The sequence below is a fragment of the Tinamus guttatus genome, unplaced genomic scaffold (genome assembly GCF_059628265.1).
Source record: "Tinamus guttatus ecotype Peru unplaced genomic scaffold, ASM5962826v1 Tinamus_guttatus_pri_ptg000211l, whole genome shotgun sequence".
NCBI classification, from domain to species: domain Eukaryota; kingdom Metazoa; phylum Chordata; class Aves; order Tinamiformes; family Tinamidae; genus Tinamus; species Tinamus guttatus.
The window spans coordinates 4,523,673-4,544,788 of NW_028288745.1; the positions used below are offsets into that span (position 1 = coordinate 4,523,673).

General features: G+C 65.1%; 3 protein-coding genes across 3 annotated transcripts in view; all 3 read right to left on the reverse strand.

Moving 5' to 3' along the window:
* Window positions 1-1,890, reverse strand: part of TEDC1 (tubulin epsilon and delta complex 1) — a 61,134-nt gene extending 59,244 nt beyond the window's left edge. The window contains exon 1 of the mRNA XM_088524551.1: window positions 1,590-1,890. Within this exon, the coding sequence (XP_088380677.1) occupies window positions 1,590-1,890 (301 nt within the window). The remainder of the gene's footprint in view (window positions 1-1,589) is intronic.
* Window positions 1,891-7,099: 5,209 nt separating this feature from the next.
* LOC104567619 (cysteine-rich protein 1) lies at window positions 7,100-9,133 on the reverse strand. The gene is made up of 5 exons (XM_088524409.1): window positions 9,013-9,133; window positions 7,893-7,987; window positions 7,738-7,795; window positions 7,616-7,663; window positions 7,100-7,436 (listed from the first exon to the last, which is right to left on the reverse strand). Exons 1-4 carry the CDS (start codon window positions 9,050-9,052, stop codon window positions 7,623-7,625), a joined length of 234 nt encoding a protein of 77 aa, XP_088380535.1. The 5' UTR covers window positions 9,053-9,133; the 3' UTR covers window positions 7,100-7,436; window positions 7,616-7,622.
* Window positions 9,134-13,902: 4,769 nt separating this feature from the next.
* On the reverse strand, window positions 13,903-21,030 carry LOC104565124 (cysteine-rich protein 2). The gene is made up of 8 exons (XM_088524408.1): window positions 20,885-21,030; window positions 15,928-16,022; window positions 15,044-15,101; window positions 14,791-14,931; window positions 14,644-14,712; window positions 14,457-14,551; window positions 14,081-14,138; window positions 13,903-13,988 (listed from the first exon to the last, which is right to left on the reverse strand). Exons 1-8 carry the CDS (start codon window positions 20,925-20,927, stop codon window positions 13,921-13,923), a joined length of 627 nt encoding a protein of 208 aa, XP_088380534.1. The 5' UTR covers window positions 20,928-21,030; the 3' UTR covers window positions 13,903-13,920.
* Window positions 21,031-21,116: the final 86 nt, after the last annotated feature.

Consider the following 21,116-nt stretch of genomic DNA (forward strand, 5'->3'; position numbering starts at 1 on the left):
ACAAATTACAACATGTCTTCAGCAGCAGGAGCAGGTGATTAGCCATGTGTGAGCTGTTAATGAATCCCTGACAAAGACATTAACAATAACCCAATAACAGAAAACAGGTTCAAGCACACAATTAAGCAGGCAAGAGGGTAGCGCAGAAGTACTACCCTTTTTTTTAAAAAAAAAAAAAAAGTAGTGTTTTGCAAGGCAGATCTTCTGCCCAAGCACATCACAGCTAGTTTCAAAACTGGCTTGTTTCTGCTTTATAAACAGAGAAAAAAAGGCACCTAAAGGCCTACGTCACTCTGCTCACTCCTTTCACAGAACCTGTGAATGTAAAACTGTCTGACTTCCCTCCCCAAGCACGAGGGGGATTCTTCCAAACTGCGCAGCCTAGGAAAACATCACCCAGTGAGCAGGTATTGCCAGTCATTCAAACTCCTCTTCTTTCCCTGCACTTTCTTACAGCCTTTCCTCAGGATTGGGCACTTTATATAGAAAGACCTATGGAATCCTTGCAACAAATCCCCTTCTGCGTGCATGGGCTATTTATTTATAAGCGCCTCTTCAGCAAGTGAGGCTAAGCCGTGGTTGAACCTCAAGGTTCAGTTCTTATAACTGTGCTCATGCTCTGCTCTTCTGCTTTGTGAATCCTGCAGAATACCTTCTATGAAATATGACACAATATTCCAGTAGGAATTTGCATTAATCTACTCTAAGCAGGCTAAGACAGAAAGGACCTAAAACAAGTACAAGGCCAGACACAGACGAATTTGGGAAAGAAACACCTGTGGAGATAGTGGTATTACGGGAAACTGCTGCTGCAGAAGAACAGTTTCTGCTTCATTTGTCAAACAAACAGAAATATAGTGCAGCTCCAGACCTCTTCCTCATATAATAAAAACTCAATTACAATTCTGGGAGAAAAAAAAAGAGAAAAAAATACAATTTTCCTCAACTGTCAGGACGTGCACGGCCCCGCTCTCTGCTGCGGTTGTTAATCAAGTCCCCGAGTTCTCTGTGGCTTTGAAGAGCAGTGTGAAAGCAGCAACCACGACGTTGTCGGTGCCACAAGTACCGTCACGCAGCCTGACTTGTGCTCTGCCAGCAAGACCCCTGGTCTGATCCGTACAAGGGGCTTGAGCGCAGGAGCTGCCTCCCGCTGAAGTCTAGGGCAAGCACTTTGTATTGCATGAGGAAAGAGTTCTTGCAAAGTGAGGAAAAAAAGACACAGCCATTTGCAGAGTTCTGTAACTACCGACTGCGCAGCTTCAGGAGGGCCCGTGGTTTTTGCAAAACTTGCTACGTTTTGGTGCCTCAGCCCGCGCGGGTTTTATTTGACACGTGATTTTCCGCACTCCCGCGGCGGGGACGGCGGCAGACAGCACCCACGGAGGACCGCGGGACGCGACGCAGACCACGAGCCGCTGGCGGGGCAGGAGGGGCGGCGCGGTTACCTAGGGCGTCCCGGGCGCGCTGCCCGCGGCGGAGGAGCGCGTGGAGGAGCGCCCAGCACGGCGCGCTCTGCGGAGGGAAAGCGCAGCGGTCAGTGCGCGCCGGGACCCGCACCCGCCGCACCCGGCCCCGGCGCCGCCGCTCACCGCCTGCGGCCGGTCGAAGCGCGCGCGGCGCAGCGTGTCCGGGGCGGGCCGGGCGCGGGGCGGCAGGGCCCGGCACAGCGCCCACACGGCGGCGGGCAGCGGCCGATCCCGCTCCGGCTCCCGCTCCCGCCCGCGCCGCATCCCGGTCCCGCTCCCGTCGCCGCCGCTTGCCCGCGCCTGCGCACGGCGCCTGCGCGCCGCCCCTTCCGCCCGCCGCGCCGCCCCTGCGCCGGCAGGGGGCGCTGCAGCGGCGGCCGCTACGGGCCAGTGAGGGCCAATATGGCCCGGCACGGCCCAGCATGGCCCAGGACGGCCCAGAGAGGCTTAGGGCAGCCCAGCAGGCCCACTACAGGCCAGGGCGGCTGGTACAGCACAGGGCAGTCCAGTACAGGACAGTGTGGCTCAGTGCAGCCCAGTATGGCCCACTGCAGCTTAGTCCAGCCCAGGACAGCCAAATACAGCCCAATATGGCCAGCACAGACCAGTACGGCTGGTACAGCATAGGAAGGTCCAGTACAGCTCGATAGGGCCAGTAGAGCCCAATGTGGCCAGTATAGTTCCGTGCGGCTTACTACAACCCAGGGCAGACCAGTACAACACAGGGCAGACCAGTACAACACAGGGCAGACCAGTGCAGCCCAGTGTGGCTCAGTATGGCCCAGTACAGCCTAGTACAGAGCAGCGTGACCAGCGTAGCTGGCATGGCAGCTGGTACGATCCAGTGCACATCAGTGCATCTCCCCACAGCCCAGTACACACTAGTACAGCCCAGTATGGCCCAGTGCAGCTCCCTACAACCCACTGTGACCCAGTGCAGCCCACCGGGGCCAGTCCAGCCGAGTGCAATGCAGCCTGGCCCAGGATCACCCAGGAGAGCCCAGGGCAGCCCAGCAGGGCAGCTGGGGGAGGCCGTGGGGCAGCGGTGGTGCCGCCATGCCCCGACACGCGGGATCGCTCGTGCTCATGGCAGAGCAGCACACTGCCCGCCGCCGCCTCGGGAATTGCGTTGCTAATTCGGGGATGCGCGCCTCCCCCCGGCCGCTTTCCCAGCGCATTGCAAAGCTCCGCGTCACGCTCGCCGTGGCCGGCGGCCTTTCCCAGGCCCCCGAGTGCCAGGAGAAAAATGTGAGTGCCTTTGCTTGCTAGCGCGTAGGAGAGCCCCAGCGCCACGGAGCCTGGCCTGTTTTTTTCTTCTTCTTCTTCTTTTTTAACATCTGAACGCCACGAACGAGGCGTCAAATTCCTTCCAGCCAGGACACAGCCAAACTCTTGTTTGTGATGAGAAGATACATTGCTTTTGTGAGGCCATGCAAGCTGCAAGGCCCTGCTCGCTAGCGCGAACTCCGCTTGCACTCTTTGCCCTTCACTTCCCGCCTCGCAGGCGTTTCCAGCCCTTGGCCGGCGAGCACTTCCCCGTTGACGCATTAGCATTGCACTAACACGCTCATGGCCTGTGGATCCTGGCTGCGGCTCCAGACAGCCCTGACAGCACCCCTGGGTTATCCAGGCTTAAGGGCTTGCCTTTTTTTCCCAAATTTCATCTCTAGCAGCTGTTGTCTCGCATCCTCCTTAGCTCCTCACAGCCTGGGAGCGTCTGCGCAGTCCATGACGCACCGCTCGCCTATTTCCCTGTCTCCTGTGCAGCCTCCGGGCCTTCAGCTGGGGCCAATTTCCTCTCTTTCCGTGACCCCTCGATAAGCCCTCCTCAAAGCCACCCCTGTCCCCACGCACATTCCTCCACGAGGGCCTCCCGGCTGGGGCAGCACACTCTGTGGCAGCCATGACCGCCGCTCTGGCGCGCATATGGGAGCCCCGAGACCACAGCAGCCCCGGCTGCCAGCGTGGCCTTTGGGAAGCCCCTGGGGACACACGGCGGTGCCACCCACCGTGGTTGTTCTTTGCAGCGTGTCAGCTCAGGTCGCTTCCGCCCCGGGGTGACTCAGGCGGCGACAAGCGCGCTGTGTTTGCTGCTGCGCTATAGCAACCCCGCCGCCTGCCAACAACTCGGCTCCCATTGCCTCATGCCGATTGCATGCGAGGGCGGCCCTCGCCCCGCGGCGCTTGCACCCGCTGCGGGGCTGTCCGGCGCCGGCCCTGCCCGCGGCACTAGCTCTCCTCCTGGGAAAGCGCCCCGCTTGCTGCTTTTTCCCCTCACTATTTTGCAGGGCAGAGAGCGGGGCCGCAGGTACAGGCCCCACAGCAGCCCAGCCGAGCCACGGGGAGGATGTAGGCTCGCTTTCCAACATGGAGAGGTCTCTGCTGGCAGATTGCCAGCAAGGGGCACAGTGCTGCCAGCCAGGAGCTTTGTCACCCGGTGTCACCACAGCATGCGTGCCCCCGGGCAGGCTCCTCCGCACGTGGCACTTGAGGCTGCAATAGCCTGCAGGGCCGAATTCAGGCCAGCTCCTGAAGCAGGGCCTGTGCTTGGAATATGACAAATGAGTTGGGAAGGATTTAAAGTAAACACACACACTCTCACTGCCATCTCCTCGCTGTCTCGGTTCCCAGGAGTGTCTCCTTTCCCTTCTACTTGACGCTCCTCTCCGCGCCCAGCTGCCCGCCTTGGCACTGACTCAATATTTGCTGGGGATTTCATTACCCAGCAGGATAAAGATTGTCCATCACCTCTGAGAAGCTGCTCTTGCCGGCGGGACAGGGTTTCGCAGGGCTGGGCTGGGACATCCCGCCTGGGGATGGGAGGTGCAGCCCCTGTTATCACAGCCTAGATAAGCAGGCAGATAAGCAACAAGCGTCAGGAGATGGGTGGACACCTTCTGGCTGCTCTCCCCACGAGATATCAGGGTTCCTTGAGCTTAAAAATTAGCCTTAAAAAAATAAATCAATAAACGAAATGGGCTGGGTACCACCCTGCTACAGACCCACTGGACCCGCTTCCCAGGACGGAGCATCCGCCAGGCGCTTCCTTCCCGCGGGTGCTGCCCAGAGCCACGTGCAGGGTGGCCCATGGGCGCATCCCGCCCGTCCCTCGGCTCCTCGTCCTGCTGCGCAAGCCCCAGAGCCGGGGGGTCTGCGGCACTTCAGCCCCTGACCCGCTCCTGCTTCTCGCCCTTTGCCCCACGCTCCCGTGGGTCCCTGCCCCGCGCTGTGGGCTCTCCCCCACCCGGCTGCCAGGGGAACGGGTGGCTGTGTTTGTTTTTTCTGTCGCACCGATGAAATGTTTATAGCAACCGGCGTCCGGCAAGCCGCAAAGTTCGCTCATCTCAGCCCAGCTTCCGAATAGTGGCAGAGGAAGGGCAGCCCCTTCCTCCCCGGTTAGCAACCACCGCAAAACAGGGACCTGCAGTGGCAGCAATATCCCTGTGGGTATCACCCCCCCGAATCTCGCAAGCGATTGCCAGGAAGAGCTGGGATTGCCCCCGGGTATCCATCTCCTCAGAGCATCCTCAGCATGGGGAGGACCGGGAGCAGGGAGCACCGCGGCTCCGGGAGCGGTGCAGCCGCCGGCCCACGCCGCTTCTGCTCTGCACCGTGGAGATTTACAGCTCGGCAGAGATGAGCTCGTGTCTGCTGACAGCCCGGCCGCCCGGCTCGCGTCCCCCCGAGGAGCAGAGCGCGGAGGAGAGGCCCTGGCTCAGGCACGCGTTTCCCATCCCAATGCAATGCAGCTGTTCCTCCTTCCTCTCCAAAGAGCGGAGCGAGTTCTAAATCAATTTAGCATGTGTTTTCAGTGACCGAGGCTCCGTCCGCATGTGACCCAAGGCTGAACTGCCCAACCTCGCAGCACGAGGCGGGAGCCTCCCTGCTGCAAGAGTCCCGGGGCATTGCCCGTGCACACAGAGCACGCGCAGGGGAGAGTCCTGGCAGCAAGTCCTGCAGGGAAGAGGAGGAGGCTGGGGGAGCTTGTTGTAGGTGCAGAGGGAACTGAAACCCAAAGGCTTGTGCCCGGAGTTGTCCCTCATTTCCACTACCCCAGAGCAGCAGCGAGGCAGCTGCAGCTCAGGCGCATTTCCTGCAGCTGCACACACCATGCACAGCCCGGTTCCTGCATGTCTCGGGGTGCTGAGCGCAAGGAGAGCCATCCCAAGCATCACAAACACGTAGCGATGCCCGAGGCTGGCGCAGCCTCGGCTCCAACCCACTGCTCTAGGTCTCGTCCCGTTGTGTTTTCTTGACCTTTTTCACATGGCCAACTGCTTCCAGGGCAGCTCCCCATCCTCTCACGCCAGGCCCACCTCATTCCTCACATGGAAGCAAATTGCATTTTCCTCCCCAAAAGTCGAGTGGGCTGTGGATACAGTGGGGCCAGGTCCCCTCGTGGCAAACAGAAGGACACAGCACTTTGCTCAGTGAGGTCAGACCTGCCTCATTACGTAGCACTGGATCGTAAATGAGCCCGTGAAGAGTCGTTCGAGAGCCCAGGGAGGCGCGCAGGGACAGTGGTGAGCACGGCGCTCGCAGCTCCCCCGGAAGGAGGATGCGGTGGCGGGACCTGAAGCGGGGGCAGCTGCAGCTTCCTTGCCCTGCTGACAGGGGCTCTGGAGATGCTCTGACACAGGCCCCAGGCGCTGCCGCTACCCCAAAAGTGCTTTTAGCTACAGCTGGGTTGCCCCAGCCAGCATCTGGCTTTGCCAAAACGTTATCTGGCTCCCTGTGGGTCTCTGCTGCTCTTGGCTCTTGCCTGTGCAATTATCTGCTCCTGGAAAGCTGCTCTAAAAAGTTCTGGTTTGGAGCCTTGTTTTGGAAGACCAGGAGACCAATTCACAGATCCCTTTCCCAGCTGGACACACTTATCCAAGCCCAGAGGATGACGGGGCTCATACTCGCTCTTATTTTTAACATCAAGGGCAAACTATCTCCCTGGCATGCTCAAGGCCCTGGGGACTGCATCGCTCGCTTGCTTTGAAGCCCGGCGTGCAGAGGAGAGCCAAGTCCCCTGTGCCCAGAGCAGCCTGGGGCCAGCCGTGCTCACCGGGCGCTCAGAGCGGACAGGCAGAGCCCACGGCGCCGTCGGGACCCGTGTCTCCCAGAGGGGCAGTGGCACAGGGCCCTCGCCAGCAGGCAGGGACAGAAACAGCCCCGCTTTGCATTTACGTGGCCTCGAGCATGCAAAGGGCCAAGTGGGCGGCAGGCGAGACAGCTCGGGCTGGTTGAATTCGCCAGGCTCGAGGGCTCCTAATGGGCGCAGAGACTGTTGCCATTGAGCGCGTGGGCGGCTTCAAGATGTTTGTCAGAGCAGGCTGCCCACGGCACCAAAGATTTTGGCACCAGTCAGGTACCGCTGACCCCGGGCGCCCGAGGCCGCGTCCCGCTGAGCCCTGCGGCACGGCGTGACGCGGAGCAGTTTCTAGAGAAGCACATGGATAAACTACAGATGAGGGCCCTGCAGCGGGTTGTGAAATACATCGGGATACGTGAACGGTGCTGGCGAGCTGGGTGCCACACTGCTGCAGACCCGCTCTCCAAACAGAGCATCTACCACCCGCTTCCTTCCTGCAGGTCCTGCCCAGAGCCCCGGGACCCCGTTCCAAGGAACACGGCCACCACATGGGGAAGCGTCTTGGAGTTTATTGCAGCTCGGGAATACAAGCGCAGGTCCTGCCGCGGGAGCCGGCTGCAAGAAGCGGGGCTGGGTTGTGGCTGGATGGGTGCGGGCTCCTCTCCTCAAGGCCTGGGATGACACCAGCCAAATTCCCTACCCAACAACGTGTCCGGGCTCCGCCGCGGCGCTCCGGATGGAGGAGCGGAGACCCTCTCCGCACCAGCTCCATCCCCAGGTAATTTAGTGCTTTTAAGGTGCTAGTCTGCTACGGGGTGAATTAAAACGCCTGCCCGCTGCGGTGGGTTCACACCGTCGTCGGGCTGCGCCAGGAGCGCTGGCTGTCGCACCTGGAGAGGGACGAAGAGAGGTGAAGCCAGGCCGGGAGGAGAGCAGCGGAGCTGCAGCGGGACGGCTCAGTGCTTCGGGTGACCCCATCTTTCCCTGTGGGCCTCAAAGCCAAAGCCTTTGGCATCTGCCGCCGGAGTCTAGAGGGGCCGGGTGGGGGTCTCCAGAGGGAGGCACCAACCTGGAGTTTACTTGAACGTGTGGCTCTCGGCTCCTCCCCGGCCAAACCCTGCAAGAGAGGCAGAGCGGGCTCAGCGCCGCGCGCGGACGCCCCCGCCGCAGACGCCCGCGAAGCCGCCTCACCTTTGGGCCCGAACAGGGCGGCGTAGCAGGGGTGGTTGCAGTAGGGCTTGCCATCATGCTGCGGGGCACAGAGAGGGAGTGAGTCCCGACGGCACCGCGCTGGCCGCGCCAGCCCCGCGCCGAGGGGGCAAGCGGCGCCCCGGCGGCAGCCTCACCTCCGCGTGGCCGCCCGACGTCAGCGTCTTGTTGCATTTCTCGCAGCGCAGGCAGGGCCGGTGCCAGTCCTTCCCCAGGGAAGTCACCTTCTCGGCTGCCACGAGGGGAGAGCGTTAGCCCCGCGGCTCGCACCCAGCGCGGCCACAGCGCCCTGCGCCGGGAGCCTCTCGGCCAGCCCCCACCGCCTCCTCTTCCCCCTTTCAGGGACATCTTCTGCCCGTCAGCACCCCGAGGAGGCCACAGGGAGGAGGGGACTCCCCCACAGAGGAGGGGACCTGCAGCAGGGCTTGCTTGGCGCCCTGTTCCTACGCTCAGGAACAACGCACGAGCTGCTCACCCACCACATTGGAACCCTCCTTGGCGTCTGCCCCACCGAAGCCCATTTCAAAAGAGCCACCGGAGCAGAGGTGAGTCTGTCCCCGGCCACAGGCACCTCCTCCATCCCGGCACTGCTCTGGCCACAGCGGCCGGGGTGCCCAGAGACCCCCCAGCAGAGCGGCAGGGTGGGACGCAGCCAAGCAGGGCACGAAGCAGGGCAAGAAGCAGGGCACATCCGCGGGCAGGGCCAAAGCAAGGCAGCGAAAGCAGAAGTTGGCGGCTGCACCCGGGCTTGCGGTTCCCGCGTCTCTAGGAAATCAGAAGGCGGGAGCCTGCGCAAGCAGCCCCTGGGAAGCCCCCCTGGGCAGCTCGGCTCAGCACGCGCTGCTGGCGGGACAAGCAACTCAAGCCTCCAGAACAGCTTCACGGCAAGAGAGCGGCCCCACAGCACCCAGCCGGGCAGAAACACCGAGACCTGGTGGGGAGCGATTCGTGGGGAGCGTGCCCACATGCACACAGGCCAGCTACGCGCGATACCCGGCAAAACAACACGCCCGTGGCACTAAATCCCGTAGGAAAACACATGGGTGACCCCAAAGCCAGCAGCACCCAGGCGCAGTGCTCACCTTTGGGACAGCCCTCGCCCACCCGCAATGTCCCCCGAGAAGCGGGCCCTGGAGCGGCACCCTGAGCACAGGGCGCTGGGGCCCAGGCTCAGTCCGCGCGGGTGCTCGTGCGGGTGAGGGGAGCCCGGGCACCCCGCGGGCCGCGCGCAGAGCAGCGCGGCGGGAGGCCCCTTACCGAAGTAGACCTCCTTCTGGCAGCGCGGGCACTTGGGCATCGTGTCGGCTCGCGGCGCGGCGCCTCTGCGGGGCTGCGCGCCGGGACCGCGGGGGTCACTGCGCGCCCGCCCCGGCCCGCCCCGGCCAGGGCGCGCCCCGGCCCGGCCCGCCCCGCGCAGCCTGCGCGCCTCCTGCGCGGGCCCTGCGCCGCCGCGCCCGCCCCTGCGCTGCCCCGCGCCGCGCAGCCTGCGCCCTGCCCCTACACTGCCCCGCAGCCTGCACCCTGCCCCTCTGCTGCCCTGCACCCCGCAACCTGCCCCCTGCACCTCCACTATCCTGCACCCCACACTCTGCCCCCTGCACTTCCACAGCCCTGCTCCCCACAGCCTGCAGCTCTCATCCTGCCCCCTGCCCCTCCACAGCCCCGTACCCTGCATTCCTCACCCCGCACATCCCCGCATCCTGCGCTGCTGCATTCTGCACCCCTGCACATCCTGCATCCCACAACCTGAGCATCCTGCACCCCATATCTGCAACCCACATCCTGCAGCCCTGCATCCTGCACTTCTGCATCTTGCAACCCACATCCTGCAGCTGCACACCTCTACAGCCCTGCACCCCTGCATGCTGCACCCCTGCATGCTGCACCCCTGCACCTCTACTCCTCCTAAACCCCTTGCATTCTGCACCTCTTGCATCCTGCACCCCTACACCTCTATGTACCCCTTGTAGCTCTGCACTCCTTGAATTCTCCATCCTTGCCCCTCCTTTGCCCCGTGCCCCCAGCACCCACTGCACCCCTGTTCCTATTGCCCTGCACCCCTTGCAGCCTTGGCAGCTGTACACACTTGCTGCAGTCCTTGCACCCTGCACCCAGGGCATCGGCAGCCTCTGCAACCCTTGTGCACGCACCCTCCACCCTGCCCAGGCAGTGCTGGATGTGTGATTGGCACCTATCAGTTAACCAACAGCTTCGGGTCGGAGGGGAGACACCAAAGCTTGGGGTCCATTGGGCTGTCTGGGTAGCAGTGGAGCAGAAGGGGCTGCAGGGACTCTCAGGAATGCTGTGGGTGCCGGGCCATGCCGCAGGCAGCGTGTCCTCGGGTCCTGCTCACTACTGCTGTTTGTTTACAGCAAGGACTTGCTTTTCCTTTTGCACTCAGCCCTGAGGAGGCGTCCCGGAGCTGGGGTGGAGGATGGTGGCTGTTCCTCTGTGTCTGGCAGCAAAAAGCCTATCCAAAGGTCTGTTTGGTATGAACTAATCGTCCCCAGGGCGCCTTGCTGGGCTGGGAAGCTCCTGCAGGCTGGGGACGCCCAGCAGCAGGACGCTCCGCGCCTGCCTCCAGGAGTGCAGGCCATCTGCAAGCGCTTGGCCCCACTGTTGCAGGGAGGCCAGCGTGCCCAGAGGAGACGCTGGCACCGTGCTGTGCCCAGACCCCCATCCGCATGGGAGCCCCATCCTCGTGCTGGGCCCTGTGGTTCTGCTCGTGCCCAGGCGCATCCCACCCTATGGCAGATGCGCCTCAGGGCATGGGGAGGCTGGGGAGCGGGGCTGGTGCTGAGGAGGTTTGGGGACAGCGGGTGCCCCCTGGGCACAGCAAGCAGGGCGCCAGGCTGCTCCCGGTACGGACGGCCGCCTCCAGCCCTGCTCCCTTCTAAGGGAGCTTTCGCGCTGGAGAGCAGGCAGACCCTGGCCTCTCCCATGCCTGCCTGCGCCTGGCACAGCCCCGCTGCCCGTCCCCATGGGCCACTCAGACCGTGAGCCCTCGCGAGGGGCGCCAGGAGCGGAGCCTGGGCAGGGCCAGAGCCCGGGGCAGCCTGGCTCCCGCCACAGGGGAGCAAAGCCGCAGGGGCCGCGCTCACCCGGCTCCTTTCCCGGCGGGGGAGCCAAGCAGGTACGGAGCGGCTCCAGCCGAGCGGTGGCAAGCGAGCACCAGGGTGCCCATCCCCGCTTTGAACACCCGGCGCCAGCCCCGCGCCCCGGCCCTGCAGCAGTGCCACGTCTGGAGCGCTGCGGGCAGGAGGAGGGCAGGGCTGCTGCGCGGGAGCCCGCAGGGTGGGACCTTTTATCCCTTTTGCAGGGAGTGAGTTTGCAAACACCCCAGCGCCGCGCGCAGAAGCCATCAGCGTGCTGCGTGGGCCGGCAAACCCGGCCCCGGCGGTGCTGCAGGCTGGAAGCTCCTGTGCCACATGCGTTTTGGGCAGACCTGGTGGCTGCATGTGCTGCGGTCCTGGGTCCCAGCAGCCGGCTGGCTCTTCCCCCTGCAGCGGGACATCTCCCACAGCACTGTGTTTGGCCATGCGGGGACATAAGTCCTTCCAGGTGGAAGGAGGCAACTGCAGCTCAAGGAAGACATTGCAAAAAGAAGCTTGCTCTCTCTGCAGCAGGCAGGATGCTTCCCAAACCTCCTGGCTTCCCTCCCTGTGGAAAATGGGACCGAGAAAAAAAAAGTAGGAGCGTCACAGGCCATTGCCTCTGCTCTGAGCCGTTGGGGAGTTGACGAGAGGTGTTGGCAGGAGCCAGCGCTGGGGTTTTTAAGCAGCCGCACAACTGCAACTCCTGCAAAATTCCCCTCCCTCGGCCGCCTCCCAGCCTGCGCGGGCAGAAAGCTCAGGGCCGCTTCGCCAGGAGTTTCTGCTGCGGCCTCGGGGCTGCCAGCGGGACGCATCACTCTGCTTAGCCAGGGAAATTACAGGGCGGCTTCATATGGCCCGGGGAAGCTGCCAGACGCACGATCCTGGGGAAGGGCCGGCAACGGCGCGAGGCCGCCCCAGCGCCCGCAGCCTCGCGGCACAGGGGGCTCTGCAGGGAGCGGGCACCAGGTTTCACCCCACAGCGGGGGGATTCGCGCTGGGCCCGTTGCCCAGGCACCCGTCTTGCTCGTGCACCCTGCGTGCCCAGGGAGGAGCGGGTGCGTGTGGACGTGCCAGGCACCGCTCGCACCAGGCCGGGCCCCGCTGCTGGCAGCGCTGCTGCCTTCCCCGGTTAAAGATTCACTTGGTGCTGGCCCTCAAGGTGCTCGTGCAGATGAGGCCGAGGGTGCCAGCCTGGCGGTGCAGCACTGGTGCACAGGGTTTATTGCGGGGCTGGCGGTGGGAGCCCAGCCCTCCTCCTCCTCCTCCATCCCTGCCTGCTCTCCTGCTCCCTCTGCAGCACTTAGCCCAGGAGCTTAACTTCCCGCTGGGGCTGAGCCAAGGCCGGCCAAGCTGCAGAGAGCCACCGCCTTGGGGAATGTCGGCGCTGGTTCCTGGCCACGGGGGAAGCAAGCTGTACTTACTGGGCTACTTTTAATATCCCCTCTTAAACCACATCTTCTAGCGCTTCATCCCTTCTGGCTCCTGCTTACTGCATTCCCAGCAAACACTTTAAATCCATCCTCATTTTCTGCCCAGCTGCAGCCCCAGCCCCGGCTCAGCCGCGCTCCCTGCACCACTCTCGAGCAGGACCACCCCCTCGCTTCTTGGGCTCCCCTCACAGCCTCCCCGCTGTGCCCATCTTCCCTGGGGGGAAACCCACGTATCCCAGAGGAATCTCCATATCCCTCGCTCTTGCTCCCGGTTTCCATCCTGCTGGAGCCCTCTCTGTCACTGTGCGCCACATGCATGCTCATGCTCATCTCCGCACATGCAGGGCTGTTAACAAAAGCAGCGAACGATGCTCGGCACAAGAAGGTGCCACAGCACTTCCTGGTGTCCTGCCGGGCACTCTCCGCTGCCGGGCACCCGCTCGGGAGGAGGGATGCTCCGGCGCAGCTCCAGGAGGGACCTGGTCCCAAGGGTGTGGGCACGCTGAGCTCCGCTCGGCGTGGAGCAACGCCACCAAGCGACAACCCTGCTGCGGGGCTGCGCTGCACGGGGCTGCCGGGGAGAGCGCCCCGCCGAGGCCGGTGTCCCCCAGCAAAGGTGCCACGCAGGAGCCAGGACAGCTGCGTGGGACAAGTGCATGTGGCAGGTGGAGCACTGCCAGGCACGTCGACTCCTGCCCTGTTCCCCTACGTGTTCCCCTTGGGGCCTTGGAGAATGTCTGTAATCACCCTCTCTTGCCATCTTCCGCATCGTGCCTGCAAGTCACAGACGAAAAAAAAAACAACAAAACACACAAGGGCCCCGAGGGGCAGGCTGCTTTCCCAGTGCTTTTTGGAGGGAAGAGGCCTCAACATCTCATGGAGGGCTCCCAAAAATACACACAAGAATGTGACCCCGTGCAAGGATCACCGAGCTGGAGGGAGCGCTGTGCCCAGCTGCACCTCGCCACGCAGGCACCCCTGCTTGGGCAGCACGGTCCTGGCGGCATGAGGGGAGCAGCGGGCTGGGCTGCCCCGCTGCAGAAGCCCTGGCTGTGGCAGTGGCTGAAGGCCAGCACGGTAAGCTCGTTAATTAGCAATGGCAAATGAGAGTGGCCTGAGCACAAGCATGGTCCCACAGGGCATGATCCCGGCAGGGTTTCCTCCCCGGTGCCTCTCACAGGCCGTCCAGGAGGGCCTCCGAGCCTCCTCCTGGAGCAGCGGAGGGGCCGAGGCTCTGCGGGGACCCTGCGCGTCCACTCCCCGCCCCAGGAACCGCTGCAGCCACACCAGGCACCTCTCCAAACCTTTATTGTAGCAAATCCCTACAGAGCCAGCCCGGCAGCGGGACGGGGGGAGGCAGCGCGGGGGCCGCAGGCTGCTCGCCGGCGGCCGCGGCGGAAAGGGGGTGATGGAGGGGAGAGGGGGAGCATCTGCTTATAAATAAGTGACGACAAAAAGAAACCTCGCGCGGCGAGGGGTCCCCAGCGAGGGCGGGCAGCGTGCGGCGGGGGCGACCAGAGACACTGGCGACCTTTGCCTTTAAACACTGAAGCTTGTATTAGAGACCAGGCGAGGCGCCGCGGGGCCGGTGGGCGACCTGGCGCAGGGCCGCTGCGGCCCCGGGCGGCGAGTCGGCGCCTCTAGGGCTGGTTCTTGGCCTCGGGGTCTTTGTCGTAGATGTAGCTGCCCACGGCGCCGGTGTTGACTCCTGCAACGAGAGACGCGCGGTGGGGAGAGGTGTTGCAGGCACCTGCACCCCCTCCTTCGCATCCCCCAGCGCGGCGAGCGCCCCAAACTCACCCTTGGGCCCGAAGAGGATCCCATAGCAGGGCTTGTGGCAGTAGGGCTGCCCGTCATGCTGTGCGAGAGGAACATGTCACCAGGGCGGAGGATGCCTTCATCCCCACTCCCGCCGTGGAGACAGGGGTCCCCAGGCCCCATGCTGGCTGTGCCGGCATGACCTGCATGCCTCCCCGCTTCCCCCGGTGCCTGCAAACACCGTCCCCTGCATGCGCTGGGCGCGGGGCTGCGGCAGCTCTGCGCTGTGGCTGCCGGGCCTGTCCTGCCCCCTCGCGGCTGCTCGCCCACAGCTGCGCCGAGGGCCACGGCGAGGGCTGCGCCGAGGGCGGCACTGAGGCGGCAGCCGCAGCGATTGCATGGCCCACAGCACCCTTACCTCCGCGTGTCCCCCCGGGGTGAGGGTCTTGCTGCAGCGCTCGCAGCGCAGGCAGGGCCGGTGCCAGTCCTTCCCCAGCGAGGTCACCTTCTCAGCTGGGCAGAGACAAGGAGGAGGCGGCAGTGTGAGGCCGCCACGTGCCCCCGGACGTCGCCCCGACACATGCGGCGCTCCCCACGCGCCTTACCAAAGTAGACCCTCTTGCCACAGCGCGGGCACATGTTGGGCTCCCCAGTGAACGTGGTGACGCTGGAGGCTGCAAGGGCAGAAGGGTGAGCGCCAGGAAGGACCCCCCGGCGCCCTGGGGCAGTAGCACCTGTCCGGCTGTGCTCACCTTTGCTGGGCCCTTTGGGCGGCGCGGCGTTGGCCTTCCTCTCCTCGGCCCTCACAGCGTGCTCGATGGGGCCCGGCGCCGCTTGCCCCTCAATCTGCGGCTTCTCATAGATGTAGGAGCCGGCGCCGCCGATGTTCACCCCTGTGGTGGGGCACAGCAGTGTCCCGGGGGCCGCGCGGTGCCTTTGTCCCCATTCCCGTCCCCCCACCCCACGTTCTGTGAGCCCATCGAGGGTGGGCGAGCGGCAACCTACCTTTGGGCCCAAAGAGCGTGGCGTAGCAGGGCTTGTGGCAGAAGGGCTTCCCGTCATGCTGGGGACAAGAGAGGCAACATGAGGCCACCCCCGCAGCAGCTTTCCCAGGGCACCCCCAGGCCCTGCCTGGCACCTGCAGGCTGCGGCAGCTTAAGCCCCCGGGGTGCTGGGGGAGAGGAGGGTGAGCGCAGGCAGCTGGCTGGGAGCAAGCAGCTGTGCACGCTTGCAAGGCGCAAACGTCAGTGCGCGGGGCAGGAGCCAGCTGGGAGAGAGGGCAAACGCTGAGCCGGGCTCCCCGCGACACCTCCGCGGCCGGCCAGGCCAGCTGGTTTCGGTGGAGTGTGGGAAAGCCAGGAAGGGCCCGCTCCGGCTCTGGGCGCTGCCAAGGGGGGCTTGGCTGCCATCCGCCCCGGGAGCAAAATCCGGCCTTATATGGAGGCACAGCAAACTCCCCCGGCCGCGCGGGACGGGAGCGCGGAGCCACCCAAAGCGCCCCGTGGCACAGCCCTCATTGCTCGCTCCCCGCGCCAGCTGTCCCCGCCGCCGCTCAGCTGTGGCGCGTGCCTCAACGGTGCTAAAGAGCTGGTGACACCATGGCACGAAAGACACCCTGCGGGGCGCAAGGCTGCGCGGCGGCACCTCCCAGAAGCAGAGCACTTGCTGCCAGTCCCACATGCTGCCACAGCCCTCGGTGCAGCGGCGGCTCCCCCTGCACTGGGGCCTGCCCAGGCGCATGTTCCCCGCACGGCCCCACGCTGCGGCCGCCTCCTCCAGCACGCAGTGCTCATGAGCAGGGTTTCATCCCGGTCCCTGGCCGCAGCAGTAACTCAATATGCGCTGGGTGAGCCGCCGAGTGCCAGCGAGAGCGCGCAGCCCGCTGTTACCTCAGCGTGCCCGCCCGGGGTCAGCGTCTTGTTGCAGCGCTCACACTTGAGGCAGAACTTGTGCCAGTCCTTGCCCAGCGAGGACACCTTCTCGGCTGCAAGGAAACACAGTGGGAAGGTGAGGGCGCCCGTCCCCAGCCGTCACGGAGGTGGGAGGGACGCGGCCCCCTACTCCGGCGTCGCCTCTGCAGCCGCGGGCAGGCCGGGCCGCTCCAGGGCTCTGCTGCTCCCAGGAGGGCGCCCGCGAAGCGCCACGGCAACGGTAGCGTTTCCCTTCCTACTCCCTGTGGCTATTTTTAACCGCCACACTACCCCAGACGACCTCGCTCCGATTCAAATATTTTGTGTTGCCATGCCCACCCCCACCGCACCCATTGAGTCATTTCTTAGCCTCTTATTCACATCCATTCCTCCCCCCGCGCTGCCTCCGGCTCCTCCACGGCAGAGTAGGGCACTGAGCAGAGCGCGGCCCGTGGAGAGATGCCGGGGGGGATACCAGGAGGGAAGCGCCAGCGCCTCTCCCTGGCTGGGACCGTCACCAGGCCGTCCCCTCCTTGGCTCCTCATGTGTCCTGGCTGCCGGGGAAGCAGCAGGGACAGGGCTTGGGACCGTCACCAGGCCGTCCCCTCCTTGGCTCCTCATGTGTCCTGGCTGCCGGGGAAGCAGCAGGGACAGGGCTTGGGGAGCAAGTGCGCTCTGCTGGCACCAGGGACTTGGCGCCCGCTGCAGGTGCTGCAGGCAGCCGGCACACGTGCAGAGAAGTGGCGAGCGGTTTCAGAGAGGCAGATCCTTGGAGACAGGTCAGCTGTCCCTAGGAGGGCCTGCCCTGCAGGTGCTGACCCTCCTCCAGCACCCCCGGTATCACCTCACCGCATGGAGGCCTCAGCCTGGCCCACATTCGCAGCCAAGTCCCTTTCCCCCACCTCGCACCCGCGGAGACAGCTGGAACACAGCAGCGCTCCATTAAAACCACCATAAAACAGAATCACAAGAGCCGAATAAAATTTTTAAAAGGCAAATAAAATGCGGCACGACTGAAGCGCGGCCCCGGCACGGGACACACGGGAAACTGCGCCGGCAGCGGAGCGCAGCCCCCGGCACCCCGGTGCCTCCGGCAGAGGGGAAACAGAGCGCGAAGGGCAGCAGGCCGAGGCGGAGGCGCGGGGCCAAGGGCTCTGTGGCACCGCCTGCCCGGCCGTGCGGAGCCTCAGGCCTCTCCACCACGCTGAGCAAGACCCGCTCCTGCAGCCAGGCCAGCGCATCCCCCTGCACGTGCAAGGGGACATCCTCCCGCTGTGCGTGGCCCCGCGGGGATGGCCCGGCCTCGCTCTGCTCCGCGGCTCCATTGTTCATGCAGAGCAGAGGAAACGTCTTGGAGCCGCCCCAGCCCACGTCCAGGGCACCGGGTCCCTCTCGCATTTGCCCCTCCCTATAAATCAGCCCTGGGAGAAACACCCGTGGCCACGTTTCCTGCCTCCCAGCCACGTCTGCTCGGCGGCTGCGCCAGCCCCAGGCAAGCAGCCCTCGGCCAGGCCCCGGTGCCCATGTCGGGAGCACAGGGCAGCGCAGCTCGGGGACACGGCCCCTGGCTTCCTGCACAGCTCCGTCCCTAATCCGATTTTCCGGCTGGCTTCCTGAGGGCGGGAGGAGCGGTGGGGCTGCCAGGGCGCGCGCCTGCGCCGGCCGCTGCCGGAGCGCCGCGATGCCCCCGCTGCCGCAGGAGCCTCCCGCCATGGGGACGCAGCGGGGCCAGCACCTGGGGAGGCTGCAGCCGGGAGTCATGGGGCCGCAGCGGCTCCACCTCGGCGTCAGGGCGGCTCAGCCGCTAATCGCCCGCCCTGCCCGGCTCCCGTCTGGCACCAGCGTGGCAGAAAGCAGCCCCGGGGTGCACGCCCTGGGCTCCGTACCTGAACGCAAGGCTGCAGCAACACACTTTCCATTACCTCTCACTTGGGCGTTCCTTCTCCCAACGCCCTTTCCTTCCCCTACGCGGGCCCGTTGCCTCATCTCTCCCTATCCATGTGCTCTCACCAGGGCCACGAAGGAGGACAGGAATAACAACCTGCAGCTGGAGAGGCAGGCTGCAAAGTCAGTCTCGCAGGGAGCCCAATCCCCTGCGTCCCCCCTCCTCCTCTTGCAGGACTGAAGCACCAGGAGGCTTCGGTCCTGTCACCTCCAACCCCCCCTTCGCCCGCAGCTGACGGCGCTGGGCATGAGCGCCCAGCAAGGCACTGGGCAGGGCAGGGGACACGGACACGCTCCTCCCAACCTGCATCTCCCTGCACCAGCGTCCTCCATGGGGATTTACTACCACCTGCAGCATTTTCCCAAGGGAAAACCCCATGCCAAGCGCCCTGTCTGCCAGCTCCCTGCAGGCACAGCCCTGCGCCTGCATCGGGAGCAAGAAACTGGCGCATCCTTAGTTACTGTTCTGCACGGGCCGCACGCACCCTGGGAGCGGCCGCGGTTACATAAGGAGCCCGGGCAGCATCCACGGCAGCCAATGCCCGCGACGCTGCTCGCGCGGTGCCCAAGGAGTCGCACGTGGCTGCCTCCGTCGGGACATGAGCATCACAGTGAGGTCCTGCCAAGCACCCTAAGGATAGCAATCCAAGGGGAGCGCGGAAACCTGCGGCTGCTCAACTCCAAGCAGCCCCCAGCCCGTGGGAGCTTCCTGCTGTAAGAGATAACCCCAAACCACCGCCACCTGCCAGCGCGGGAAGGGAAACGGGCCCGGAGAGCCCTGCCGGGAGCCGTTCCTGCAGTTAAACATTCACTTGGGCAGCCAGCACTCGGCGGAGGAGGGAAGCAAGTCCCGGGGGCCCCGCCGCTGCTGGAAACAATGTCGCAAATCTCCGTGCGCTTCGAGGGGAAAAACAACAGAAAAGCCAAAACCTATTTTTATATTTTCCTGTGCTTTTTAAAGAAGGGAAAAAGAAAAAAAAAAAAAAAAAGCCCATTCTGTAGCTCAGGAAACGCCCACATCCTCCTGCCTGCACAGGGAGGAGGTGGCAGCTGGATTTTTCCAGGGAGCAAGAAGCAACAGGCCGCCTGGAAAGTCGTTTTCTGTCGGTACCAATTACCGCTGGCTCGAGCGGGCCGGGCGGGCGGAGGGGAGCGGGCCGCACGGTGCTGCTCGCCACATGATCCCAGCTACAATCCCAGGCATTCACGGAGCCGCCGCTGCCAGCGCTCATTCAGCGCCCGCGCTCCCCAACAAGCGCCGCTTTATGAATCACTCGCGGGCCGCGAGGCTGCAGCCGGCCCGGGGATGCCGGCACACACGGAGCCCTCTGTGCTGGCGCCGCCGCCCCTGCCGGCGCGGGGGAAACGCCGGATACCCCCGGCAGCTCCCGGCAGCGCCGCTCCCCGCCTGCCGGGGCCTTTGGTTCTGTTTTCACGCACTAAATAACCCTGCTCGGGTTTATCCTCACGGAGGCCGGGCGGTGCCTCAAAGTGACGCTCGCGGCACCGACGCGGACTCGTTTCCACACGGGCCTCCTGGCTCTCCTCCACGCGCGCGGCCGCCTCCGGTCGGCTCCCATCCGCGCGGGCTCCCGCGCCAAGAGCCTCTGACCCCAGCCCGCTGCCCGGCCGCCTGGACGGACACGCAGCTTTCTGCTTAAAAAGGAAAAGATTCACGCGAGGAGGCACATCCCAGAGGCCAAGCCGTTCCCACCCCCACGCAAATCGGTTTGTTTAGAGGAAGACAGCAAATTCCTATTTCCCTGTGTTTACTTGGAGATGGCCGGAGAGGAATGAAGGCTCCCAGCGCTTCGAGCGCCCAGGCGCAGCCAGGGCCTGTTGGCGTTTCTGCACCCGGCAGAGCGGCCCAGCAGAGCGAGCGGGCAGCGCCGGCCGTGCCCGCGAGCAGCTTGGCCACTGCCAAACCTCCCTGCCAAGCCACACAGGGCCTGGGAGAGGAGGCCGGTCCCCGGGGTTAGGGCTGAGCTCCCGCTGCCCTGCCAGGCAGCCCGTGCACCTGGGGGGCACCCTGGCATTGCCACAATCGAAGAGGAGACACCCCAGAGCCCCCGAGCAGCGGCAGTGTCACCTGGGCAGTTCCGAGCGCTGCTGGCGCTTGCTGCTGCCCACAGGCAGCCGGGCACGCCGGGACGCACCTCCCGCCTCACGCGCTGCCTTCCAGAGGCACCGCGGAGCTCCGCGCGCGCCTTAGCTCGCCCGCCTGGGAACACCCTGCCGGGGCAGGCGAGAGGCTGGCAGGGAATGGCAATGAAATGACTGTGGAGAGACTTCGTTTGCCCACACCAAGAGCTCGCTGAAACTGCCCAGGCAGTGTGCCCCAGCCCAGGCACCCAGACCATGTTAGAGGGCTCACACTGCCCTATGCTCAGAGCCAGTGCAGGGGGACAAGAGCCCCTTGCCCCACGCATGGGGCTCCCTGTGCCAACCCTCTGGGTGGGGACAGGCTGCGGGCGGGCACCCCTCGGCTCCCTGTGTCACCCTGTGGAGGCAAGGAGGGTGCTCGGACCCCCCTGCACCTGCGCCCCGGTGTCACCTGCCCGGAGCCAGGAGCAGCACGGCCCAGCGCAGCGCAGGGAGCCGCGCGCAGTGGCGGCAGCAGCAGGACATGAGAGGCGTCCCTGGGGAAAAGGCAGGGGATGCAGATCCCGCGCCCCGCGCCAGGAGCGGAGGATGCAGAGGAGCGGGAATGCCCGTGGCCAGGGAAGCGCAGGCGGGGAGCCGCGAGCGGGCGGCGCGGGGGCCGGGAGCGCTCCCGGCTCGGGGATGCGCGCGGCCCCCAGGGAAGGAGCGCGGGATCCGCGGGTGCGCTCTGGCCGCGGGAGGGGAGGCGCGGGGCACCGGGCGCTGCAGCCGGGCTTTGGGAAAGGGGACGCGGGAAGGAGAAGGCACCGGGGCTGCACCTGGGCTCGGGGACGCGGGGCGGGGGAGCCGCCCCGGGCGCGGGAAGGGGGCGCAGGGCGGGGGCGCTCACCGAAGTACACGGTCTTGTCGCACTTGGGGCACTTGGAGGCCATGGCGGCGGAGCGGGCGCGGAGCCGTGCGGAGCCGAGCGGAGCCGAGCGGAGCGGGGCCGAGCGGGGCGCGCAGCCCAGCAGAGCCCGCGCCGCCCGCCCCGCCCCTTGGCCGCGCTCCGCGGGGCGGGGCCGCGCGGGCCGCCGCGCGCCCGGCCCGGCTCGGTTCGGTTCGGTTCGGCGCGGCCCGGC

Coding starts and splice junctions, on each gene's coding strand:
- LOC104567619 (XM_088524409.1), bottom strand. CDS start 9,052: ATGCCCAAGTGCCCGCGCTGCCAGAAGGAGGTCTACTTCG. Junction 7,796..7,892: donor CGTCGGGCGGCCACGCGGAG/GTGAGGCTGCCG, acceptor TGTGCCCCGCAG/CATGATGGCAAGCCCTACTG. Junction 7,664..7,737: donor CGCCCTGTTCGGGCCCAAAG/GTGAGGCGGCTT, acceptor CCTCTCTTGCAG/GGTTTGGCCGGGGAGGAGCC.
- LOC104565124 (XM_088524408.1), bottom strand. CDS start 20,927: ATGGCCTCCAAGTGCCCCAAGTGCGACAAGACCGTGTACTTCG. Junction 14,713..14,790: donor GCCCAAAGGGCCCAGCAAAG/GTGAGCACAGCC, acceptor CTGCCCTTGCAG/CCTCCAGCGTCACCACGTTC. Junction 14,139..14,456: donor CCCCGGGGGGACACGCGGAG/GTAAGGGTGCTG, acceptor CCTCTCGCACAG/CATGACGGGCAGCCCTACTG.